Source organism: Chiloscyllium punctatum, chromosome 36 (assembly GCF_047496795.1).
Source record: "Chiloscyllium punctatum isolate Juve2018m chromosome 36, sChiPun1.3, whole genome shotgun sequence".
Lineage (NCBI taxonomy): Eukaryota > Metazoa > Chordata > Chondrichthyes > Orectolobiformes > Hemiscylliidae > Chiloscyllium > Chiloscyllium punctatum.
This window is the reverse complement of record NC_092774.1, coordinates 58632344-58659806: the sequence shown is the minus strand read 5'-3', so window position 1 is coordinate 58659806 and position 27463 is coordinate 58632344. Positions and strand designations below refer to the sequence as shown.

Below are 27463 nucleotides of genomic sequence, written 5' to 3'. Positions count from 1 at the left end.
CATGCGACTCGATAGAAATAGAATCAGTCTGACGTAACATTGGGACACAGACAGACTTTAATTTAACACCTTCAATGCATTATCTGATTGAGATGACACCTATTGTTAAAACCTATCTTGAGAACATAACTTTTAAAAAGTTTTGGGATTTACATGTGAAGGAATCGAAACTAACATGGTCACTCTAAAAGATGATAGAGGTAAGCTAAATTTGTTTAATATTACGTTCCATGACTCTGCAATCCTGTTGCTAAAGCGTCTGTGTATTATGATTCTGCTCCACAACCACCCGATGAAGAAGCAGCGCTTCGAAAGCTAATGATTCCAAATAAATTGGAAATAAATAAACGGTTGGACTATAACCTGGCATTGTGTGATTTTTAACTTTGAAAATCTGTCAGTAATAATCAGCATCTCTATACTGCGCATGCTACTCGGTGTCAGCAACCATTTCGCGTGTGGGTCATGCGACATGGGGAAACGCCCCAGGATCTTGTTTGGTGAACCAATGGGACGCTCTGGAGGACCTGATGGGGACTGGTCCTCCTGCCAATCACAGCAAACCTATAGAGTGGATGCGGACGTAGGATCATGTGCTTCTGAGGTTGGTGCTGCTTCTCTGTCTCTCTGAATTAAGATTGAGCTTTAGCCCAGACTGCAACTTTCTTCCTCTGTCCAACATCTGTGAGTACAATGGTCTCTTTTCTCACCCCATTTTCCATTCCGGGGTTAAACTGTTGACTTGCAGACATTGAAGCGAAATGGAGTGAATCCAGGGAGGGGACAGATTCTGGGCAAGTGAGTTCAGTTTTGTGTCTCTATTGAAAAACACAGGGCAAATGCAGGAACCTTTTTATCAGAAATGATGTGTAGATCTACAGATGTAGATGTCATTCTACACCAATCAGTGCCAGTTGTAAGACAGATGCAGCAAGCAATCAGCAAGGCAAGTGGCGTGTTAGCAAGAGGAATTGAGCTGAGAGGTGGGGATGCCTTCCTGCAGTTAGGGTGTCATTGAATACGTCCAAGGCTGAGTTCATCTGATTTTTGAATAACAAAGAAGTGGGATGGTTATGGGGGAAAGCAAAAAAATGGTTTTAAGACCAGTATAGATTGGTTACAGAAACAGACCCTTCAGTCCAACTAGTCCATGCTGATCAATTATCCTAATCTAGTCCTATTTGCCAGCACTTGGTCCACATCCCTTTAAACCCTTCCTATTTATAGACCAATCCAGATGCCTTTTAAATGCTGTAATTATACCAGCCTCCACCACTTCCTCTGGCTGGTCATTCCATACACGCACCACTCTCTTGTGAAAAAGCTCTCCTTAGGTCCCTATTATGTCTTTCCCCTCTCACCCTAAACTTTTAGTTCTGGACTCCCCACCTCACAGAGAAGACTTTGTCTGTTTGCCCTATCCATGCCCCTCTGTAAGGTCACCCCTCAGCCTTTGGCACTCCAAGGAAAACAGCCCCAGCCTATTTAGCCTCACCCAACAGCTCAAATCTTTCAAACCTGGTAACATCCTGGTGAATCTTTTCTGAACCCTTTCAAGTTTCACAACATCCTTCTGATGGCAAGAAGACCAGAGTTGCACGCAATATTTCAAATGTGGCCTCACCAATGTCCTGTACAGATGCAACATCACCTCCCTTTACTCAATGCTCTAACCAATAAAGGACAGCGTACCAAATACTGCCTTCACTATGCTATCTATCTGCGACTTTACCTTCAAGGAACTATGAACTGCACTCCAAGATTTCTTTGTTCAGCAACATTCCCCAGGACCTTACCATAAAGTGTATAAGTCCTGCACTGATTTGTTTTTCCAAACTGCAGCACCTCGCATTTATCTGAATTGAACTTTATCATTCATGTACTTGTCCTAATGTCTTTAAAATGTTCTAACTTTACCTGCGTCCACCTCTTCGTCTGGACATGCATTTCACACACAAAGCACTTTGTGTTTTTAAAAATAAGTGCCTGTTATGCCTTTTAAAAATCTTTCTCCTCTCACCTTCAAATTTGCTGCCTAATCTTGAGGCCCCACCAAGGGAAAAGATATCCGCCATTCACCTTATCTACACCCCTCATGATTTTATAATCCTCAATAAGGTCACCTCTCAACCTCCTCTGCTCCAGTGGAAATATTTCCAGCCTATCCACCTAGATGTAGGTATCTTCATATCCACTGATGTTGGTGCAGGCTCGACAGACTAAACAGCCTGTTCCTGCTCCCAATTCTTTCTCTCTGTGTCCAGGAAAGCAAGAGACCATAAAACACAGGAGAATAAATTAGGTGTCTCATCCCATCGGGGCTGCTCTGCCATTAAATCATGGCTGGTAAGTTTCTCAATCCCATTCTCCCACTTTCTCCCCGTAACCCTCGATTTCCCCCTTGATACTCAAGAACCTATCTACCTCCGTCTTAAATATACTCAGTGACTAGCGTCCACAGCCTTCTGTAGCAGTCACTTCCACATGTTCACCACTCTCTGGCTGAAACAATTTCTCTTTATCTTTGTTCTAAAAGGTCTTCCTTTTATTCTAATGCTGTGCCCTCAGGTCCTAGTCTCTCCTACCAATGGAAACATCTTCCCCATGTGCACTCTGTCCAGGCCATTCAGTGTTCTGTCTGTTTCAGCTAGATTCCCCCCCCCACCCCCAACCTCCCGAGTGTGGGCCTGTTGATCAGCATGAACCAGACCCTTCAGGTTGAGGTACAGCAGGAATTACGTTCAGCAATGTCAGAATGGAGGGAGTGTGTGTTGAATGGAGATTTTTCAGCTTTTCAGGGCTGAGAGAGGAAAGAAAGTTCAATATAAATTAGAATTGATCGGATGGGCTGATTGGCCAAGGAGTGGTAGAATGACTTTAATTTAGATAAATATGAGGTGTTGCATTTTGTAGGGCAAATCAGGGCATGACTTACACAGTTAATGGGGAATGTTGCTGAACAAAGAGACCTTGCAGGTTCTAGTTCGTTGAAAGTGGAATTGCAGGGAGACAGGATAGTGAAGAAGGCATTTGGTACGCTTTCCTTTCCTGTTCAGAGCATTGAGTATATGAGGTGGGAGGTCATTGTCATGGCCGCACAGGACATTGGTTAGGCCACTTTTGGAATAGTGTGCGCAATTCTGGGCCCCCTCCTATGGAAACAATGTTGTGAAACTTGAAAGAGTTCAGAAAGAATTTACAAGGATGTTGGCAGAGCTGGAGGGTTAGAGCTAAAGGGAGATGCTGAATAGGCCAGGGATAATTTCCCGGCTGCATCAGAGGCTGAGGGGTGACCTTACAGAATTTTATAAGGGGTATGGATAGGGTGAATAGCCAAAATCTTTTACCCATGGCAGGCGAATCCAAAACTGGAAGGCATAGGTTTCATGTGAGAGGGGAAAGATTTAAAACGGACCTGAGGTGCAACTTTTTCACACAGAGGGGTAGTGCATGTTTGGAATGAGCTGCCAGAGGAAGTGATGGAGGCTACTACAATAACAACATTTAAAAGGCATCTGAATGGGTACATGAATAAGAAGGGTTTAGAGGGATACGGGCCAAATGCTGGCAAATGGGACTAGATTAATTTAGGATATCTGGTCAGCATGGATGAGTTGGACTGAGGGCTCAGTTTCTGTGCTGTATGACTCTAATCCTCTTCCGTGAAAGCAGAAGTGTGATTGTGAAGACTGAACTTTCAGAGTAGCTTTCAAATATGTTTTGCCTTTACTGGAAGCAAAAGAAGTTACAATGAAATCTTTCAATTGTGAGACAGCAACTGAGTACGTGAGTACATCTAGGATTTTTGTGGAAAGTGGGAATTCATTGCACTGTGGGGATGAAGTGGTTTAAGGTTTACCAGCAGTAAGTAAAGTGTGCTGAGTGGGGAGCCTAGTGAAGGGTTTTGAGTTAAACTGCTCATTTCATTCAGCCTTCAACGTTGTATTTCCAATGCTGTGCATCAGAAGGAGCAGTGAGTCAGTAACTGGTATCGTTAGAAGCCTTACGGGTTTCAGTACTGCAGGTATTGCATTGTTTCATCAGCATTGTATTGCTCTTTGGAGGGTCGGTGTGGACTTGTTGGGCCGAAGGGCTTGTTTCCACATTGTAAGTAATCTAATCTAATCATTACTGGTAGCAGTGAGAGGTGTGGGCTATATTCATTAGAAATGATAAAGCAGTTAGATAACACACATACGAGATGGCAGAGTGGGACTTGTCTTTTAATTTGCAGAAGCTGGGAGGTTCTGGGAGGTGTGATCCAAGATAAAACTAAGTGCAGTAAATCATAGAAGTCCTACAGTGTGGAAATAGGCTATTCAGGCCCTCAAGTCCACGTTGGCCCCTCCGAAAAGCTTCCCCTTCACCCCGCCCCCATCCCTCCACCACCACCACCACCACCCAACCAATCCAGTAACTTCTGCTGGTGGGTGAGATTAGGACTAGAGGTCATGGCCTCGAGATTAGAGGGAGTCCGTTTAAAACACAGATGAGGAGGAACTGCTTTTCCCGGAAAGTAGTGACTCCATGAAATTCTCTGCCTATGGAACCTGTAGAGACAGCTTCACTAAGAATATTCAAGACACAGTTGAGTAGGTATTTGCATGGTGGGGAATTAAGGGTTGTTGGGATAATGCAGGTAGGAGGAGCTGAGACGATGGATAGATCAGCTATGATCTTAATGAATAGCACAGCAGGCTTGACAGGCCAAATGGCCTACTCCTGCTTCAATTACTATGAAACTATAACCCTGCATTTCCCATGGCTACCCCAGCTAACCTGCACATCCCTGGGCAATTTAGCATGGCCAGTCCAAATCAAGGCAGGTGAACAGTGTTGTGATGTGAAAATGAACATCAGAGTATGATAGAAAGGGACAAGGAGAGTAAATGTACCAGCAATCAAAGCTGGATTCTAAAGATCACAAAAATTGAAACTGAAGACTGTGTGTCTGAAGGTGTGCTGCATCATAACAAAAGTGAATGAATAGACTGCACACATCGAACAGAATAATTATGATCTGAGACTCCTTACAGAGACATGGCTTCAGGGTACCAAGGATTGGATCCTGAATATTGAAAGGGTACGTGGCATTCTAGTCAAATGAGAAACTAGGTAAAGGTAGAGGCACTGCCAATCAAAGCACTGATTACATGGTAGTCTGGTGTCAGCTCGGATTTCAGGTCCTGATTTCTCTGCCGTCTGTTGATCTCCCTGTTTCCACAGAGTAAAATGTCAGTCTGTTCTCAGCTCTGCAGGATTTCTGCTGAAGTCTCGACCACCCACTACCCCCCCCCCCCCTTTTACAACTGCTGGAACAATAAAACATTGTCAATCAAGGCCCAACCCACAATCTCCCAGCCTGTCAACCATCCAGACAGAGAGAATCATCGTAGCAGGGAATAAAACAAGAAAAATTAAACAAAATTGAGAATAAATAGGTGCTTGTACTTAATGTTTGTTCGTTAGGACGTAAACCAGAAATTGGTGTCTCCCAGGGTTCTTAGAGTGCCCTAATTGAGGAATTCTCGCTCCCTTACATCTATGCCGGGTGCTGGCAGGTGGGACTAGATTGTGTTGGGATGTCTGGTCGGCAGGGACAGTTTGGATCGAAGGATCTGTTTCCATGCTGTACATCTCTATGACTCTAAATATTACCACCCAGGCATGATTGATAAATGCATCAACAGAAATAAAGCATCTGTTATCAAATAGACATAGAAACATACAGCACAGAAATAGACTGCGATCCAACACATCCTTGCAGACAAGATATCCTATGTAAATTTAGGTCTATTTGCCAGCATTTGGCCTTTATCCCTCCAAACCCTTCCTATTCACATACCCATCTAGATGCCTTTTAAAAGTAATTGTACTGAGCACTTCCTCTGGCAGCTCAGTGCAGTATGCACCACCCTCTGTGTGAAAACATTGACCCTTCGGTCACTTTTAAATCTTTCCCCTCCCACCCTAAACCTATGACCTCTGGTTTTGGACACCCCCACCCTGGGGGAGTATGCTTCCCTATTCATGCCCCTCATGATTTTATAAACCTTGACAAGGTTATCCCTCTGCCTCTGATGCATCAAGGAAACAGCCCCATACTATTCAGCCTCTCTTTATACCACAAACCCTCCAACCTTGGCGACATCCTTATCAATCTGTCCTTCATCCTTTCAAGTTTCACAACATCCTTCCTTTCCTGTAGCAGGGAGACCAGAATCGAATGCAATATTCCAAAAGTAGCCTAACCAATGTCCTGTACAGCTGCATCATGACCTCCCAATTCCTATACCCAATGCATTCAATGGACCAAATAGCCTTTTTGTGCACTGCAGGGGTTTTATGATTTTAATCTGTGACCCAGTCAATTTTAGTCATTATCTCTGGTGCATGGCGTGTCAGGGTGGGATCACTGGTATCAGAGTTGCATGCAATACTACAAAAGTGGCCTAACCAATGTCCTGTGAAGTGTACCAAACACCACCTTCACTGTCCTGTCTACCCTGTGACTCCACTTTCAAGAACGAAAAGCCTGCCATAGAGTCATACAGCATGGAAACAGATCTTCAGTCCAACCAGTCCATGCCAACCATAATCCCACATTAAACCAGTCTCTCCTGCCTGCTCTTGGACTATATCCCTCTAAACCTTTCCTATTCATGTACTGAAACAAATGTCTTTTAATTCTACCAGCATCCACCATTTTCTCAGGAAGTTCATTCCACACATGAACCACCCTCTGTGTAAAATTAGTATTTGAATAGCAAGGTTGGAAAGGTTCAGAAAAGCTTTACAAGGATGTTTCCAGGGTTGGAGGGTTTGAGCTGCAGGGAGAGGCTGAATAGATTGGTCTGTTTTCCCTGGAGTGTTGGAGGCTGAGGGGTGATCTTACTGTAAATTCATGAGGGGCATGGATAGGGTAAATAGACAAGGTCTCTTTCCTGTGGTAGGGGAGTCCAGAAGTAGAGGGCAGAGGTTGAGAATGAGAGGGGAGCGATGTAAAGTTCCATGCAGAGGGTGGTGCATGTATTGAATGAGCTGTCAGAGGAAGTGGTGGAGGCTAGTACAATGACAACATTTACAAGGCCTCTGAATGGGTGTTTGAATAGGAAAGGTCGAGAGGGAGATGGGCTGGTAAATGCAGCCAGATTAATTTTGGATATCTGGTCAGCATGGGCAAGTTGGACCGAAGCGTCTGTGTCCATGCTGGACGTCTCCATGACATTGAGGTTGAATAAGTCCTGATCTGATTTGCATTTCCAAAATGCAGCACCTCGTATTTATCTGAATTAAACTCCATCTGCCACTCCTCAGCCCAAGATCCTATTTTAATCAGAGGCAACCTTCTTCACTGTCCACTGAATCTCCAATTTTGGTGTCATCTGCAAACTTATTAACTATACCTACTATGTTCACATCCAAATCATTTCTATAAATGACAAAAAGTAGTGGATTCAGCACCGATCCTTGTGGCACCACTGGTCACAGGCTCCAGTCTGAAAAGGAACTCTCCACCACCACCCTCTTTCTTTTACCTTCAAGCCAGTTCAGTATCAGGTTGACTAGTTCTCCCTGTATTTCATAAGATCTTACCTTGCTAACGAATCTTCCATGAGGAACTTTGTTTGATTGATTTCCCAAGCACAAAGCCATGCTGACTATCCCTAATTAGTCCTTGCCTTTCCAAATACATGTAAATCCTCTTTCTCAGGATTCCCTCCAACAACTTGCCTATCACTGATGTCCGGCTCGCTGGTCTATAGTTCCCTGGCTTTTCCTTACCACCGTTCTTAAATAGTGGCACCATGTTAGCCACTCCAGTCTTCCGACACCTCACCTGTGACTATCGATGATATAAATATCTCAGCAAGGGGCCCAAGAGTCACTTGCCTAGCTTCTGGGGATTTATCCACTTTTATGTGTTTCAAGACATCCAGCTCTACCTCCTCTGTAATGTGGACATTTTTCAAGACGTTACAAACTATGTCCCCACATTCTATATCCTCCATGTCCTCCTTCACAGTAAACACTGATGCAAAATACTCATTTAGTATTTCCCTCATCCACCCCGGCTCCACATTTAGGCTGCCTTGTTGATCTTTGAGGGGCCCTATTCTCTCCCAATTACCCTTTTGTCCTTAATTTATAAAAACCCTTCTAATTCTCCTTAACCCTATTTACCAAAGCTATTTCATGTCCCCTTTTTGCCTCCTGATTTCCCTCTTAACCATACTCCGACCACCTTTATACTCTTCTAAGCATTCATTCGATTTGTTCTGTCCATACTTGTCATATGCTTCCTTCTTGTTGTTAGCCAGCTCCTCAATTTCTCTAGTCATCCAGCATTCCCTACATCTACCAGTCTTTTCTTTCACCCTAACAGGAACATACTGTCTCTGGACTCTTATTATCTCATATCTGAAGGCTTCTCATTTTTCAGCCATCCCTTTACCTGTGAACATCTGCCTCCCAATCAACTTTTGAAAGTTTTTGCCTAATACTATTAAAATTAGTCTTCCTCCAATTTAGAACTTCAACTTTTAGATCCGGTCTGTCCCTTTCCCAAAGTGGTCCAGCACTGACACCTCAGTCACCTGCCCTGCCTTATTTCCTAAAAGTAGGTCAGTTTTTGCACCTTCTCTAGTAGGGACATCCACATACTGCCTCAGAAAATTGTCTTGTCCACGCTTAACAAATTCCTCTTGATCTAAACCCTGAATGCTGGCAGTCCTAGTCAATGTTTGGAAAGTTAAAATCCCCTACCATAACCATCCTATTATTCTTACAGATAACTGAAATCTCCTTACAAATTTGTATCTCAATTTCCTGCTGATTATTAGAGGTTTATATTACAATCCCAATAAGGTGATCATCCCTTTCTTATTTCTCAGTTCCACCCAAATAACTCCCCTGGATGTATTCCCAGAAATATCCTCCCTAAGTACAGCTGTAATACTATCCCTTATCAAAACACCACTCCCCACCTCTCTTGCCCCCCTCTGTATCTTTCCTATGGCATTTGTATCCTGGAACATTGAGCTGTTCATCCCTGAGCCACACTTCTGTAATTGCTTTGATGTCCCAGTCCCATGTTTCTGACCACGAACCCTGATTTCATCTGCCTTCCCTGTTAGGTCTCTTGCTTTGATGTAAATGCAGTATAACTTCAGTCCTACATTGTTCTCTGCATTATTCCTTCCTGCCCTGACTGTTTGATTCACTCCCTTTCCCAACTGTACGAATCTCGGGTTAATCTCTTTCCTCATTATTTCCCTGGGACCTATCCCCCACCTTACACAATCAGCAACTTCCCTGGCTTTCTTTTTGCAAGCAGTCTTGACATTTTATTTTCATATCTTGATCCAGCACCTTTGTAGGCAACTTGTTCTGGATCATTGTCGCCTAAATGAAGATTTCCTCCATACACACTTAAGGCTATCTGGCTGCATGAGGATTTTCAGGTTTCTGTGACCTGGATAATGTGTGATCAGCAGGCACCTGGCAATCTACAGGAATTGGTAAAAACAATGACTGCAGATGCTGGAAACCAGTTTCTGGATTAGTGGTGCTAGAAGAGCACAGCAGTTCAGGCAGCATCCAAGGAGCTTCGAAATCGACGTTTTGGGCAAAAGCCCTTCATCATGAATGGCTTTTGCCTGAAACGTCGATTTCGAAACTACTTGGATGCTGCCTGAACTGCTGTGCTCTTCCAGCACGACTAATCCAGAATCTACAGGAATTGCCATCAATGTATCTTTATTTAACTGTACTGACTGTGATCACTTATTTTGAGTTTATTTTTGCAGGAAGACATGCGGAAAGAAATTTGAAAGCATTTGATACATCAACTGGCAGAGCTCATTGATTCATTGGGACTTGAATATCAGCAGCCATTCAAATTGAGAGGAAATGTTTGCTTTGGTCGGCTTGAGAGGTTTTGTACACTAGTGTGGCAGGAAGAATACTAAGACACCGAGTGAGGAAGATTCAGTGTGCTGACTGTGGAAAAAGTGCTTCAAACCATTTCCTCAGCTTGGGGGAATCGAAATCACACCCCTCACGGTGGGGACAGACTGTGTACCCGTTCTGTTTGTAATTTCAAACCCAGAGTGACACAAGGAACACTCTCCCCATGGGGAAACCGTGGAAATGTGGGGACTGTGGGAAAGGATTCCCTTCCCCCTCAGTGCTGGAAATTCACAGACGTGTTCACACCGGGGAGAAGCCGTTCATCTGCTCAGTGTGTGGGAAGGGATTCGCAAATTCTTCCAACCTGCAGGCGCACCAGTGGGTCCACACGGGAGAGAAGCCGTTCACGTGCTTGGTGTGCGGGAAGGGGTTCACGCATTCATCTGCACTGCTGACCCACCAGCGGGTCCACACTGGGGAGAGGCCATTCGGTTGCTCAGAGTGCGGGAAGGCTTTCCGTCGTGTGAGCAACTTGAGGAAGCACGAGCGGGTCCACACGGGGGAGAGGCCGTTCATCTGCCCCGAGTGTGGGAAGGGATTCAGTGATTCTTCCAGCCTGCTGAACCACCAGCGGATCCACACAGGGGAAAGACCATTCACCTGCTCTGTGTGTGGGAAAGGATTCAATCATATGAGCAATTTGCGGCATCATAAGCGGATCCACACAGGGGAGAGGCCATTCACTTGCCCCGAGTGTGGGAAGGGATTTACCAATTCTTCCAATCTGCTGACCCACCAGCGGATCCACACTGGGGAGAGGCCATTCACCTGCTCCAAGTGCAGGAAGGGCTTCACCTGCTCCTCCTACCTCCAGAGACATCAACGAGTTCATGTGCCATCACAGAGAAATTGAAGGAGTGACGGGTAAGTACCATTTTTGACGAGACAATCAACCCAGTTCTGTAGTCTCCCAGGTTTGAATCCCACCATGGTAGATGGCGCAATTGAAATCTGGAGTTCAGAATCAAATGGTGAAACCATTTTCAGGGGAAGAAAACCCCCATCTTATTCACTCATATCCTTTTCAGAGAATGAAGCTACCTTTCCTGCAAAGGATTCACTGTCATCCCAGCTGCATCCTTTGCCCTGTCTGGCCTACCCCGTGACTCCAGACCAACAGCAGTGTGGTTGACTCATGATTACACCTCCCTCCTGCAAATGAGCTGGAGAAACTAACTTGTGTACAGGGTGTAGGCTGAAACTGCTGAGTGAGGCAATACTTCCTCCAGGTGAGGGCTGTACCAAGGATCCAGTTACAAAGGGATAATTTGGTGCTGACCAATAGTAAAGAAAGTGGGGGATGGGGAGTGTGTGCACTTTGACCTTGAGCTGTTTTTTTTAAAAAACACTACTTTTTGTGCACCTTTTTTCTGGGAAAAATTGAAACTGTAATGAAGCAGGGTTGCAATAAAGGTTACCAGAATTCACCATCAGACTCAGACTCTCATTGAAAGCTGTGAGATTCAACAAGTGTTTGCTTTAAAGCTACTCATTTCTTTCAACCTCCAGCACTAAGTTTCCAATGTCTTGGATCAGAAGTGAATGAGTGGCAGAATTGTGAGAAATTGTAAATTTTTCAGGAGTTCGGGTTGATTGTTTCATCAGCAATGTTAGGTTCACTGGCAACAGTGGGAGGTGTGGGCTGTATTCACTAGAAACAAAGACTAAAAGTCTCACAACACCAGGTTATAGTTCAACAGGTTTATTTGGAAGTACTAGCTTTTGGAGCATTACTCCTTCATCGGGTAGCTGTGGACCAGCATCATAAGACACAGAATTAAAATTAAAACTGTTAAGTTTTTCATCTCTGCAGTACTGCATCATTTCATCAACATTGTAAAGGTTACTGCCTGCAGCAGAAAGTGCGGGCTGTGTTCACGACAAAGAAAGGTAAAAATCAGACCAACGTATTGGAATATAACCTGGTATTATTTGGAAGGAATAGCTTTCGGAGTGCTGCTCCTTCATCAGGTAGCTGTGGATCAGGATCACACGACATAGAATTTGTACCAAAAGATTAGTGTCATACAACTGAATTGAACAAATCTAGATTGCTGTCAAGTCTTCCATCTTTTAGAATGGGTTGCAGGTTCATTAATATGATCCTGGTTCATTAATATGTAAATCCCAGAACTACGTATAAGGAATATTCTCGATGTAATTTGAAGGTGACCTTTCAGCTCAGAGAATGTATTAAAGGTGTGAGGTTAGAGCCTGCCTGTCTCCTAATGTTGAGTCAGACTGGTTCTACTTCCAAAGTAGGAATTTGTAAAATATTAATGGATTGACTGCCTGCAGATTGTGTGCTTTGAGCAAAATTGAATGTATCTACTATCTCACAACTCCACACACACATGGGTGCTGGGGAAAAAATAAGCACGACCACAGTAGCAGTAGTGAGGGGATTTTAAAAAAAAGTTTAACCAAGAGATTTAGTCACCTCAGTAAAAAAAAACCTCCGTTGAGGACTGACTCTCAGCTAGCTGGCTGGCTACACCCAGCATTATGTGAGCAGGAGAAGAAGAGGAGAGGGATTCAAAGTTTGGGAGAAGATTTGTAGCTCGGGTGCTCGTTGTTGTGGTTCTGTTCGCCAAGCTGGGAATTTGTGTTGCAGATGTTTCGTCCCCTATCTAGGTGACATCCTCAGTGCTTGGGAGCCTCCTGTGAAGCGCTTCTGTGATGTTTCCTCTGGCATTTTTAGTGATTTGTATCTGTCCACTGCAGCGGACAGCTGGAACTGACAACCGGAAGTGGCAGATACAAATCACTATAAATGCCAGAGGAAAGATCACAGAAGCACTTCACAGGAGGCTCCCAAGCACTGAGAATGTCACATAGACAGGGACGAAACGTCTGCAACACAAATTCCCAGCTTGGCGAACAGAACCACAACGATGGGAGGAATTTTGACCTCAGAATTATTTTTTTCAAAGTTCTAGCTCAAAGGTAGAAGACAGAATGATGGTGGAGGGGTGCTTTTCAGACAGTAGGCCTGTGACCAGTGTGTGCCACGAGGATCGGTGCTTGGTCCATTACTTTGCATCATTTATATAAGTGGTTTGGCTGTGAACATAGGTAGAGTAAGTTTGCAGAGGACTCCAAAATTGGAGGTATAGTGGACAGCGAATAAGTTTACTTCTGATTAAAACAGGATCTTGATCAGATGGGCCAATGGGCTATGGAGTGGCAGATGGAGTTTAGTTCAGATAAATGTGAAGTGCTGCATTTTTTGAAAAATCAATCAGAGCAGGACTTATACACTTAATGGTAAGGTCCTAGGGAGTGTTGCTGAACAAAGAGACTTTGGAGTACAGATTCATAATTCCTTCAGACTTGCAGGTAGATAGGATAGTAAAGATGATGTTTGGTACGATTTCCTTGATTTCCTTTCCCAATGAATCAAGTGGCTCCATCAGAGGTTGATGTAACATTTGGTTTCAGATTTCTTTTCCCATGTCTTTCTGCAACGAAATTCACAAAATAAGTGATCACGGTCAGTACAGTCAAATAAATATAATGTGGGCGGCATGGTGGTTAGAACTGCTACCTCACAGCTCCAGAGACCCGGGTTCAATTCCCGCTTAGGCGACTGATGGTGTGGAGTTTGCACATTCTTCCTGTGTCTGCGTGGGTTTCCCCCAGGTGCACCGGTTTCCTCCCACAGTCCAAAAATGTGCAGGTTAGGTGAATTGGCCATGCTAAATTGCCCGTAGTGTTAGGTGTAGGGGTAAAGGTAGGAGAATAGGCCTGAGTGGGTTGCGCTTTGGTGGGCCGGTGTGGACTTGTTGGGCTGAAGGGCCTATTTCCTATACTAAGTAATCTTAAAAAAAATGACAACTCCTGTAGATTGCCAGATGCCTGCTGATCACATATTATCCAGGATGCATCAGGCAGCCAGATAGCCTTAAGTGTGTATTGAGGAAAACTTCATTTCCAAGTCATTGTAACCAAATGAAGTTGAATAAGGATATGAAAATGAAACATCATAGAGTCATAGAGATGTACAGCACAGAAACAGACCCTTCGGTCCAACCTGTCCACGCCGACCAGATATCCCAACCCAATCTAGTCCCACTTGCCAGCACCCGGCCCATATCCCTCCAAACCCTTCCTATTCATATACCCATCCAGATGTCTTTTAAATATTGCAATTGTACCACTTCCTCTGGCAGCTCATTCCATACACGTACCGGAGTGAAAAAGTTGCCTCTTAGATTCCTTTTACATACTTCCCCTCTCACCCTAAAACTATGCCCTCTGGCTCTGGACTCCCTGACCCCAGTGAAAAGTCTGTTCATCCTATCCATGCCCTTCATGATTTTATAAACATCTATAAGGTCACCCCTCAGCCTCCGACGCTCCAGGGAAAACAGCCCCAGCTTATTCAACCTCTTCCTATAACTCCGATCCTCCAACCCTGGCAACATCCTTGTAAATCTTTTCTGAATCCTTTCAAGTTTCACGACACCTTTACGATAGGAAGGAGACCAGAACTGCACGCAATGTTCCAACAGTGGCCTAACCAATGTCCTGTATAGCAGCAACATGACCTCCCAACTACTGTACTCTGACCAATAAAGGAAAGTATACCAAACGCCTTCTTCACTATCCTATCTACCTGTGACTCCACTGTCAAGGAGCTATGAACCTGCACTCTAAGGTCTCTTTGTTCAGCAACACTCTCTAGGACTTACCATTAAGTGTATAAGTCCTGCTAAGATTTGCTTTCCCAAAATGCAGCATCTCACATTTATCTAAATTAAACTCCACTGCTGATAAAATAAAACCAGTTAAGATGCTGAATGACTTCCTGCTCACCTATTAAATAAAATTGATGACAAGAAATACAGCATGTAATTCCATTACTATATTAGGTAAAAGATCATAGCCATGCAGCTTGTACAACAGTGAATATCAGACTTACACCATATGAAGCAATTTATATTTAATATAAATCTACATATTCTATCAATTAAAATCATAAACACCTTCAGTGCAGAAAGAGGCCATTTGACCCACTGAGTGCATTGGGTATAGGAGTTGGAAGGTCAAGTTGCAGCTGTACAGGACATTGGTTACGCCACTTTTGGAATGTTGCATTTGATTCTGGTCTCCCTCCTATAGGATAGAAAGATATCGTGAAACTCCAATAGATTGATAAGGATGTCGCCAGGGTTGGAGGGTTCGTGGTATAAAATGAGACTGAATAGGATGGGGATGTTGCCCTTGGGCCGTCAAAAGCAGAGGGTGAACTGTCGAGATTTATCAAATCATGAGTGACACGGATAGGGGAAATAACATCTTTGCCCCAGGGTGGGAGAGTCTGAAACCAGAGGGTATTGGTTTAGGGTGAGAGGGCAAAGATTTAAAAGCGACCTAAGGCTGGGAGATTGTGGAATGGGCCTTGATCGACTGAATGTTTCATTGTTCCAGAAGGTGTAAAGAGCTGGGGGTGGGGGTGGGCGCAGAAGTCAGAGCTTCAGCAGAGCTGAGAACAGCTGACATCTTCCTCTGTGGGAACAGGGAGATCAACAGAGGACGAGAAATCAGGACCTGAAATCCAAGCTGACACTAGACTACCATGTTATCAGTGCTTTGGTTAGCAGTGCCAACTCTCTACCTTTACCTAGCTTCCCATTTGACTTGAATGGCACCCCCTCAATATTCAGGATCTAATCCTTGTCATCCTGAAGCCACATCTCTCAAGAGTCTCCGATCATAATTATTCTCTTCAACGTGTGCAGTCAATTCATTCAGTTTTGTGACAATGCAGCATACATTCAGACACACTCTTTAGTTTCAAGTTTTGTGATTTTTAGAATCCAAATTTGAGTGCTGGTACATTTATCCTCCTTGTCCCTTTCTATCATTCTCTGACATTCATTTTTCACATCACTACAATGCTCACCAGCCTCAATTTAGATTGGCCATGCTAAATTGCCCTATGTGTACAGGGATGTGCAGATTAGGTGGGTTAGCCATAGAAAATGCAGGGTTATAGTTTCATAGTAATAGAAGCAGGAGTAGGCCATTTGGCCCATTGAACCTGCTCTGCCATTCATTAAAATCATAGCTGATCGATCCATTGTCTCAGCTCCTCCTATCTGCATGATCCCGACTACCCTCAATTCTCCTATTATGTAAAAACCCATCCAGCTGTCTCTTGAATATACTTAATGAAGCTGCCTCTACTGCTTCCTTGGGCAGAGAATTCCAAAGCAGTTCCTCCTCATCTCTGTCCGAATTCTACTCCCCCCTCATATTGAGGCCAATACCCCTAGTCCAGGTCTCACCCACCAGCAGAAATGACTGGATAGGGTGGGAGGGGGATCTGTGTGAAACGTTCTTCGGAGGGTCTGGCATAGAATTGATTGTCGGAACGGCCAACATAAACTCCCGCCTTTTAAACTCAATCCCTTTAGTAATGATGGACAAAATTCCATTTGTCGTCTTAATTACTCGTTGCAGCTGCAGACCAACCCTCTGATTCATGTCCAAGGACACCCAGGTCACAGCACAGCAGCATGCTGCAACTTCTCACCATCAAGTCATAGTACTTTTTACTGCTATTCCTATGAAAATAGATGACTTCACATTTATTAACATTGTTTTCCATCTGCCAGACCTTTGCCCACTCACTCAAAATATCTATGTTCCTCTGCAAAGTTTCACAGTCCTCTGCAAACTTTGACCTGTGCCCCACTGTCCCAAACTCCAAATCATTATTATAAATTGTGAATAATAATAATGCAACCAATGGATCAGATCTAAGCTCTGCAGTCCTACCCTATCCAATAGTGAATGGTGGTGGACAATTAACGAACTCATTGGAGGAGGTGGCTCCACCAATATCCCCATCCTCAATGACGGAAGAGCCCTGCACATCAGCACAAAAAATCAGGCTGAAGTACTCACAGCAATCTTCAGCCAGAAGTACCATCTTGGCCTCCTCCAGTGATCTCCAGAATCACAGATTGTCTTCAGACAATTCCAGAAGTTTATAAAATGATGAGGGGCACCGATAGGGTAAATAGCCAAGGTCTTTTCCTGTTCTGACTGTCCATAACTTAGCAGGACACAGACAACTAGCCATGGTTAATGCAGCTGTAATTAGTTGATAGGAGTTAGACATCTTGCAAAAAATGTTTGCTTAATATAGTTCTGACAAGTAAAACGATAATAACTCTGTCGACTCTTTAATTATTTAATCAATCTGTTCTAAAATTTAGAGTAGGTTGCTGAACAAAGAGACCTTGGAGTGCAGGTTCATAGCTCCTTGAAAGTGGAGTCACAGGTAGGTAGGATAGTGAAGGCGGCATTTGGTATGCTTTCCTATATTGGTCAGAGTAATGAGTACAGGAGTTGGGAGGTCATGTTGCGGCTGTACAGGACATTGGTTAGGCCACTGTTGGAATATCGCGTGCAATTCTGGTCTCCTTCCTATCAGAAAGATGTTGTGAAACTTGAAAGGGTTCAGAAAAGATTTACAAGGATGTTGCCATGGTTGGAGGATTTGAACTATAGGAAGAGGCTGAACAGGCTGGGGCTGTTTTCCCTGTAGTGTCAGAGGCTGAGGGGTGACCTTATAGAGGTTTACAAAATTATGAAGGGCATGGATAGGATAAACAGACAAAGTCTTGCCCCTGGGGTCGGGGAGTTCAGAAGTAGAGGGCATAGGTTTAGGGTGAGAGGGGAAGATATTAAAGAGACCTAAGGGACAACTTTTTCCACGCAGAGGGTGGTACATGTATGGAATGAGCTGCCAGAGGATGTGGTGGAGGCTGGTACAATTGCAACATTTACAAGGTATTTGGATGGGTATATGAATAGGAAGGGTTTGGAGGGATATGGGCCAGGTGCTGGCAGGTGGGAGTAGATTGGGTTGGGATATCTGGTCGGCATGGACAGGTTGGACCGAAGGGTCTGTTTCTGTGCTGTACATCCCTGTGACTCCAAGATCCTTCAAATATTTATAGATATAGGTCCTTTAGTAGTTTCAGATCTACCTACACAAAAAAAAAGTTATTAAAGCATTAGAAGAAAAGATTCCAACCAGTTTCAGATAGTGAAAGCAGCCCCATATCATACAGAGAGGAACGAATTATTGATACAGAAATTAGCAGACATTGGAATGTGAGGTGAATGAATACATTATAAGACACCCAAGGATAAAGATAGAGGTGACTGGTAAACATGGGACGCAACAACTTATTAGCGAAAGAATTCTAAGAGTAGGTGTAACCATAAATTTGATGGAACTGATCAAAGATCAATATGCATTTGGATCGCCTTTAATGAGGAATTTAAAAGGTTCCTGAAGTGACGGGCAAGTATTCAATGAATTGGCGGCTGCCACGATGCAGCCGGTAAATGTTACATGAATACAGGATCCAGTGTGAAAAAGCCTCAAGGAGGGAGATCAGAGTCTGGGAAACGTCACAAAGGTCAAGGGCCAGACCACAACCCTGTCCATCTCTTTATCGTTCAGTGAAATGATTAACTTCATTGGAAATACATTGAGGTCAGCTGAAACTATACAAGATGCTGCACCAAAATCAGAGGGCTGTTTTCCCTGGAGCATCGGAGGCTGAGGGGTGACTTTAGAGGTTGATAAAATCATGAGGAGCATGGATAGGGTAAATATACAAGGTTTTTTCCCTGCGGTGGGAAAGTCAGAACTATAGGGCATAGGGTGAAAGGGGAAGGGACCCGAGGAGCAACTTTTTCAAGCAGAGGGTGGTGCGTGTTTGGAATGAGCTGCTAGAGGAAGTGGTGGAGGCTGGTACAACTGCAGCATTTAAAAGACATCTGGATGGGTATATGAATAAAGGAAGTGCTTATGAAGATATGGGCTAAGTGCTGGCAAATGGGACTAGATTAGGTTAGGGTATCTGGTAAGTATGGATGAGTTGGACTGAAGGATCACTTCTGAACTGTATATCTCTATGACTCTAATTGGAACTAGCTGGGTGGGCACCATGGACCAGTTTAGGCCAAAGGACCTGTTTCCATGCTGTCTTACTCTATGACTCTAAGTGGGCCATGGACTGAAGATTGGCAGATGGAGTTTAATTTAGATCAATGCATTTTGGTGGGTCAAGCCAGGGCAGGATATACAGGTCAATTGTAAGTGAGCTAGAGGGTGCAGGTGCATAGTTCCTTGAACGTGGACTCAGAGGTAGACAGGGCGGTGAAGATGACTTTCAGCACGCTTGCTTTCATTGGTCAGAGCACTGAGCATAGGAGCACCCCATGGAGAGAAATCAGAGTTTACATTTTGGGTCTGGTGCCCCTCAAAACTGATCCCAAAATGTTAACTCTGATTTCTCTCCACAGATGCTGCCAGATCTGCTGAGCTTTTCCAGCAACTTCTGTTTTTGTTTCTGATTACCAATCTCCAGTTTCTCAGTATTTATTGAGTTGGGACATTTTGTTGCAGCTTTATAAGACGTTCGTGAGACCACTTTCAGAGTACTGCCTTCAGTTCTAGACACCCTAGTATTGAAAGGAAATTATTAAAGAAGAAAGGGTGCAAAAACAGATTTACTAGGATGCTTCCGAGTCTGGAAAAATTGAGTTATAGGGAGAGGTTGGATAGACTGGGATTTTTTTTTCTCTGGAAACTGAAGTGTACTCTTATAGAGGTAGATGTAGAGTAATAGGGGAATGGGTCTGGGTGAGATACTCTTCAAAAGGCCAGTGTGAATGTTTTGGGCCAAAGGGACTGTTGCCACACTGTAGATATGCTATACTTCTATGATCCAAAAACCCATCCAGATTCCTTTTAAATGTTGTTATTGTATCTGCCTCAATCACTTTCCCTGGCAGCCAACTCCACATATAAAGAACAAAGAAAATTTACAGCCCAGGAACAGGCCCTTCAGCCCTCCAAGCCTGAGCCGATCAAACCTACTGTGTAAACCTGTCGCCCACTTCCTAAGCATCTGTATCCCTCTGCTCCCCACCTACTCATGCATCTGCCCAGATGCATCTTAAATGAATCTACCGTGCCTACCTTTACTACCTCTGCTGGCAACATGTTCCAGGTGCCCACCACCCTCTGTGTAAAGTACTTGCCGCATGTATCCCCTTTAAACTTTCCACGTCTCACCTTGAAAGCATGACCTCTCGTTATGGAGTCCTTCACCCTGGGAAAAAGCTTATCCCTATCCACCCTGTCTATACATTTCATGATTTTGTAAACCTCAATCAGGTCCCCCCTCAATCTCCTTTTTTTTCTAATGAAAACAAACCTAACCTCTCTTCATACCTAGCACCTTCCATACCAGGCAACATCCTCATAAACCTTCTCTGCACTCTGTCCAAAGCGCCCACATCCTTTTGGTAATGTGGCGACCAGAACTGTTGCACCACCCTCTACATGAAGGCATTTCCCCTCACATCCTTCCTAAGTCTTTCCCCTCACATCTCAAATCCATCCCCTGTAATCTTCAATTCCCCATCCCTGGGAAAAAGACGACATGGGTAAGGTTGATCGTACGAAGGGAAACCGACTGACACAGCGTGAATTGGAGTTGGGAGGCATACATCTATCACGTTTCACTCTGAAAATAAATCTAACACTGAAAATAAATCTCCAGTTGCTCCCTCCCCTCTGTAAGGTTGTCAGAATTGTGACAAAGGAAACAGAGATTCGTTGATCGAACTGAAGCAAAATAAAACTTCAGATGGAATCTTTCAATTCCAGCGGCTTTTGAGACAAGAGGCTGGAAGTAAGTGGAAATTGCCAGGGTCTTAATTGCTGGCTCAGTCGGAGTTCGATTCCTCGCTCGGGGAAACTGTCTGTGTGGAGTTTCCAAGTTGTCTCCCAGTGTCTGTGTGGGTTTCCTCCGGTTGCTTCATTCCCTCCCACAATCCAAAGATGTGCTGGTTAGGGTGAATTGATCATGCTTAATTGTCCCATAGTGTTCAGGGATGTGTCGGTGCGATGCATTAGTCAGGGGTAAATGTGGAGCAATAGTGTAGAAGAATGGGTGTGAGTGGGTTACTCTTCAGAGGCTCAGTATGGGTTGTTGGGCTGAGGGCCTGTTTCTGCACTGTAGAGATTCCATGATTCTTCTACGATTCATACAACTATCGGCCGGATGAAGTGGCCACGTCCTTACCCCAGAGGGAGCAAGACATTGTCTTGGCATCACCACTTTCTGATGGAAATTAATATGAGAGACTATTTTGGGAGCTGGACATCTATCAGTTGGACATTGATGAATCGTTGGCTTTTCATAAGTGAGATTTACAAGAAGAGGGGTGACCTTATAGAGGTTTACAAAATCATGAGGGTGTGGGTAGGGTGAATAGTTAAGGATCCCCCACCCCCACCCCCAAGAATGGGGGAGTCAAGAACCATGGGGTATAGGTCCAAGATGAGAGAGAAAAGACACAAACAGGACCCAATGGGCAACCTCCACTCCCAACCCAGAGGGTGGTGCGCACACAGAATATGCCATTAGAGGAAGTGGCAGAGGCGAACACAACCACAACATTCAGAACAGACCAATGGGAGCATCTTGGGTATGTCCAGCACCTTCGACCATATTTTCTACTTTTATTTTCGATTTTTGCATTCAGCAAGAGGAGTTGGAAGCTTCAGTGAGTGTCTCTTGGCTGCTACTCTCTCTGAATTTGCTCTTGTTGGTTTGTTCCTTCTGGAGAACACGATGTGAAAATGTGTGTTGGAATCCGCCTTTTTGCCAAAAAGGGTGTGTTTAAAGGGATGTTACTGTATCAGAATAGTTAGTTAGTAACAGTTACTCTGTGTCTATTAAGTTTCCAGTCTGCAGAGTTATCCTAAATTCCTCTCTTTAGCTGTATTTTAATGACAGCCTTTAAGCAAACCATGTTTTGCTTAACGGCCAGCAGTCACATTTCACATATGGGTTTAAAATGAGAAAAAATGAGGGTCACGACTACCTTTTTAAAGTATTTGTCCGGGGATCCGATCTGGTCCGTAACAATTGTGCAGTGAGGATTCGATCTGTCTAACTGGTTCAAGCTCCTTCCACAGCCAAGTACACAGGAAGACTCTCACTCAGGTAGTGTTCCTGGGGATACTTCCTCTGATGGTCAGTCGAACACTTTCACACACATCTGTGGGTGTTCTCACACTCCATGCATTTCCAATCGCACTGATGTTTAAAAACATTTGAAGCCAACAGAATAGATAAGTGTTTCACATTGGAGGTCCAGAGACTTGTGATCTTCAGATCATGGCGAGTTGAGTAGCTGTTTCAAACCTGAAATGACTTTTGCTTTCAGATTTCTCTCTGTAGATCCTTCCCTTCTTGTAACCTGTATAAAGAGATTATGAAAGTCAGCGCAGAGATTCAGAACAGACAATTCTGGTTTCCACATCCCCAAAACCAAAAGATCTTCCTTTACATTCTGTCGTCTTATATACCGTAACATTTGATCAGAGACCAATAGGGATGTGAGCACATACGTTATCTGGATAGTCAGACCATCGTAACCTGAATGACTCCTCGGGTCGTATGGCATGGAAACAGACCCTTCGGTTCAACTAGTCCTTGCTGAACATAATCACAAACTAAACTCGTCCCACTTGCCTGCTGCTGATTCAATATCCCCCCCAAACCTCTGCTTTTAAATGTTGTAATTGTAGCAGCACCACCACTTCCTCCGGCAGTTCATTCCACACATGAACCACTATGTGTAAAAAAACCTTTGCCACTCTGTCTCCTCCCACCTTAAAAATGTGCCCCATAGTCTTGAAATCCCCCAGCCTATGGAAAATACACCTCATTCACTTTATCTATACCCCTCAAGATTTTATAAACCTCTACCAGGTCACCTTCAATGTCTGAAGCTCCAGTGAGAAGAGTCCCAACCGATCCATCCTATCCACATAGCTCAAACCCTCCATCCCCAACAACATCTGGTAAATCTCTTTGAAACTCTCCCCACCAGTCAAAGGATCAATGATTTCAAAACTGAATGGGTGTTTGAAACAAAAAAAAAAGCTTGCAGGGTTACGGGGGCACAGGTGTTGTTCTTAACTTAAAATATCAAATTAAAACCTTTAGTATCATAATAACCATGGGCAGCACAATGGCTCAGTGGTTAACACTGCTGTCTCACAGCACCTGGGACCAGGTTCAATTCCAGCCTTGGGCAATGTTCATGTGGGGTGTGAACATTACCCCAGTGTCGGCATCGGTTTCCTCCCACAGTCAAAGAGGTGCAGGTTAGGGTGAATTGGCCGTGCAGAAGTACCCATAGTGTTCAGGGATGCGTAGGTTAGGGGAATTGGCTATGCTAAATTACCAGTGTCTAGGGATATGCAAGCTCGGGGGATTAGCCATGGAAAATGCAGGGTTGGGGTAGATCTGAGTGGGATGTTCTTTGGAGGGTCGGTAGCAACTTGGTGGACCGAATGGCCTGCTTCCCCATTGTAGGGATGCTACAATTCTAACCTTCTGTGTTGAAATTGAGTCACAGAGGTCTACAGCATGGAAACAGTTCCCATGATGCCTAGTTTTCACAATTAATTTAGTCCCATTCCCTGCATTTAGGCCATATCCCTCCATACCCCTCCCATCCATGTACCTGTCTAAATGTTTCTTCAATGACAGTTTGAATTCGTGTATCGCTGGACATCGGAGTGCATCTGGGAAAATTAACAAACAGTGAAATTCACAACTAATCTTGGAGGAATCTTGGGCGAAGTTCACAGCACAGAATCAGATAAGTTAATTGTTGTTTTAAGTCTGTAAAAGAGAAAAGCTGCAGTAGTGAGCATAGTGGATTCTTTCTTGATTATGTGGTTTTGGAGATAAGTCTTTTGATTAAACATAAAATATAAGCCATAGCTATTAATTTAACCTGGGGCAGTGTTTGTAGAGGAATAAAACGGTGTTATTTTCTGGGTCTGTAGATTGTGAAGGAGCAAAAATGGCCTTTGCAGTGATATGTACTTCTTGTCAGATGTGGGAGTTTAAAGAGAGCTTAAGGGTTACTGTGGATTATATCTGCCATAAATGCTGTTGGATGCGAATCTTATCAGATTGAGTGGATCGGTTGGACAGGCAGATAGAAGCGATGAGGAATTTGCAACAGCATCAGTATGTGATGGATGGCAGTTATAGGAAGGGGGGAAAGTCTCAGATACAGTCACATAGATGGGTTAACTCCAGGGAGGGTGAGAGAGGTCGGCACAAAGGCAGGAGTCTTTTGTGGATATACCCATTTCAAACAGGTATGCTGTTTTGGAAAATGTAGGGGGTGATGGATTCTCAGGGGAATGTAGCACGAACAGCCAGGTTTCTGGTATTGAGACTGGCTCTAATGCAATGAGAGATCAATCGTGTTAGGGGATTCTGTAGTCAGAGGTACAGACAGACGTTCTGTGGCCATCAGAGAAAAAGCAGAATGGTGCGTTGTTTCCCTGGTGCCAGGATTAAGGATGTCTCGGGGACGGTGCAGAATGTTCTCACTGGGGAGTTTAAGGGTTACTGTGGATTATATCTGCCATAAATGCTGTTGGATGCGAATCTTATCAGATTGAGTGGATCGGTTGGACAGGCAGATAGAAGCGATGAGGAATGTTCTCAGCAGGAGATCATTGTCCACATTGGAACCAATGACATCGGAAGGGAAAAGGTTGAGACTCTGAAGGGAGATTAGAGAGAGTTAGGCAGAAATTTAAGGAGGTCCTCAAGGGTAGTAATATCTGGATTTCTCCCAGTGCTATGAGCTAGGGAGGGCATGAATAGGAGGATAGAGCAGATGAATGCTTGGCTGAGGAGCTGGTGTATGGGAGAAGGATTCACATTTTTGGATCATTGCAATCTCTTTTGGGGTAGAAGTGAGCTGTAAAAGAAGGATGAATTGCACCTAAATTGGAAGGGGACTAATATACTGGCAGGGTAATTTGCTAGAACTGCTTGGGAGGATCTAAACTAGTAAGGGTGTGGGGTGGGGTGGGGGGCGGGGTGGGACGCAAGGAGATAGTGAGGAAAGAGATCGATCTGAGACAGGTACAGCTGAGAACAGAAGTGAGTCAACAGTCAGGGCAGGCAGGGACAAGGTAGGATTAATAAATTAAACTGCATTTATTTCAATACAATGGGCCTAACAGGGAAGGCAGATGAACTCAGGGCATGGTTAGGAACATGGGACTGGGATATCATAGCAATTACGGAAACATGGCTCAGGGATGGGCAGGACTGGCAGCTTAATGTTCCAGGATACAAATGCTACAGGAAGGATAGAAAGGGAGGCAAGAGAGGAGGGGACGTGGCATTTTTGATAAGAGATAGCATTACAGCTGTGCTGAGGGAGGATATTCCTGGAAATACATCCAGGGAAGTTATTTGGGTGGAACTGAGAAATAAGAAAGGGATGATCACCTTATTGGGATTATATTATATAGCCCTCAATAGTCAGAGGGAAATTGAGAAACAAACTTGTAAGGAGATCTCAGCTATCTGTAAAAATAATAGGATAGTTATGGTAGGGGATTTTAACTTTCCAAACATTGACTGGGATTGCCATAGTGTTAAAGGTTTAGATAGAGAGGAATTTCTTAATTGTGTACAAGACAATTTTCTAATTCAGTATGTGGATGTACGTACTAGAAGAGGTGGAAAACTTGACCTACTCTTGGGAAATAAGGCAGGGCAGGTGACTGACGTGTCAGTGGGGGAGCATTTTGGGGCCAGCAACCATAATTCTATTTGTTTTAAAATAGTGATGGAAGAGGATAGACCAGATCTAAAAGTTGAAGTTCTAAATTGGAGAAAGGCCAATTTTGACATTATTACGCAAGAACTTTCGAAAGGTCATTGGAGGCAGATGTTCGCAGGTAAAGGGACGGCTGGAAAATGGGAAGCCTTCAGAAATGAGATAACAAGAATCCAGTGAAAGTATACTCCTGTCAGGGTGAAAGGGATGGCTGGTAGGTACAGAGAATGCTGGATGACTAAAGAAATTGAGGGTTTGGTTAAGAAAAAGAAGGAAGCATATGTCTGGTATAGACAGGATAGAGAGAGAGAATCGTTAGAAGAGTACAAAGGCAGTAGGAGTACACTTAAAAGGGAAATCAGGAGGGCAAAAAGGGGACATGAGATAGCTTTGGCAAATAGAATTAAGGAGAATCCAAAGGGTTTTTACTAATATATTAAGGACAAAAAGGTAACAAGGGAGAGAATAGGGCCCATCAAAGAACAGCAAGGCAGGCTTTGTGTGGAGCCACAGAAAATGGGGGAGATATAGACTGTAGGGAAATAGATGGTGACATCTTGCAAAATGTCCCGATTGCAGAGGAGGAAATGCTGGATGTCTTGAAACGGTTAAAAGTGGATAAATTCCCAGGACCTGATCAGGTGTACCCAAGAACTCTGTGGTAAGCTAGAGAAGTGATTGCTGGACCTTTTGCTGAGATATTTGTATCATCGATAGTCACAGATGAGGTGCCAGAAGACGAGAGGTTGGCAAAAGTGGTGCCACTGTTTAAGAAGGGGGGTAAAGACAAGCCAGGGAACTATAGACCGGTGAGCCTGACCTCGGTGGTGGGCAAGTTGTTGGAAGGAATCCTGAGGGACAGGAAGTACATGTATTTGGAAAGGCAAGTACAGATTTGGGATAGTCAACATGGCTTTGTGCGTGGGAAATCATGTCTCACAAATTTGTTTGAGTTTTTTGAAGAAGTAAGAAAGAAGATTGATGAGGGCAGAACAGTCAATGTGATCTCTATGGACTTCAGTAAGGCGTTCGACAAGGTTCCCTATGGGAGACTGATTATCAAGGTTAGATCTCATGGAATACAGGGAGAACAAACCATTTGGATAAGAACTGGCTCAAAGGTAGAAGACAGACGGTGGTGGTGGAGGGTTATTTTTCAGATTGGAAGCCTGTGACCAGTGGAGTGCCACAAGGATCGGTGCTGGGCCCTCTACTTTTTGTCATTTACATAAATGATTTGGATGCGAGCATAAGAGATACAGTTAGTAAGTTTGCAGATGACACCAAAATTGGAGGTGTAGTGGACAGCAAAGAGGGTTACCTCAGATTACAACAGGATCTGGACCAGATGGGCCAATGGGTTGCGAAGTGGCAGATGGAGTTTAATTCAGATTAACGCGAGGTGCTGCAATTTGGGAAAGCAAATCTTAGCAGGGCTTATACACTTAATGGTAAGTTCCTCGGGAGTGTTGCTGAACAAAGAGACCTTGGAGTGCAGGTTCATAGCTCCTTGAAAGTGGAGTCGCAGGTAGATAGGATAGTGAAGAAGGCATTTGGTATGCTTTCCTTTATTGGTCAGAGTATTGAGTACAGGAGTTGGGAGGTCATGTTACGGCTGTACAGGACATTGGTTAGGCCACTGTTGGAAAAATGCATGCAATTCTGATCTCCTTCCTATTGGAAAGATGTTGTGAAACTTGAAAGGGTTCAGAAAAGATTTACAAGGATATTGCCAGGGTTGGAGGATCTGAGCTATAGGGAGAGGCTGAAC

At 44.0% G+C, this 27463-nt stretch overlaps 1 protein-coding gene and 1 long non-coding RNA gene across 10 annotated transcripts in view; one reads left to right on the top strand and one right to left on the bottom strand.

Moving 5' to 3' along the window:
• The first annotated feature begins 227 nt into the window (after positions 1-227).
• LOC140460533 (uncharacterized) lies at positions 228-11399 on the top strand. 2 transcript variants are annotated; one of them, XM_072555117.1, is made up of 2 exons: positions 228-684; positions 9810-11399. In XM_072555117.1, exon 2 carries the CDS (start codon positions 10136-10138, stop codon positions 10823-10825), a length of 690 nt encoding a protein of 229 aa, XP_072411218.1. In that variant the 5' UTR covers positions 228-684; positions 9810-10135; the 3' UTR covers positions 10826-11399. The 2 variants fall into 2 exon arrangements, with proteins under 2 accessions (XP_072411218.1, XP_072411219.1); XM_072555118.1 differs by having other exon boundaries at positions 570-604.
• Positions 11400-12697: 1298 nt separating this feature from the next.
• The window catches only part of LOC140460534 (uncharacterized), a 33514-nt gene continuing 18748 nt past the window's right edge, over positions 12698-27463 (bottom strand). For 3 of the 8 annotated variants that reach the window (XR_011954164.1, XR_011954165.1, XR_011954166.1), the window contains exons 3-7: positions 23557-23617; positions 21904-22281; positions 16888-17076; positions 14961-15090; positions 12698-13433 (exon numbers count right to left, since the gene is read on the bottom strand). This is a non-coding gene — a long non-coding RNA (uncharacterized lncRNA). The remainder of the gene's footprint in view (positions 13434-14960; positions 15091-16887; positions 17077-21903; positions 22282-23556; positions 23618-27463) is intronic. The other 5 variants (XR_011954167.1, XR_011954161.1, XR_011954162.1 and 2 more) reach the window with 4 other exon arrangements.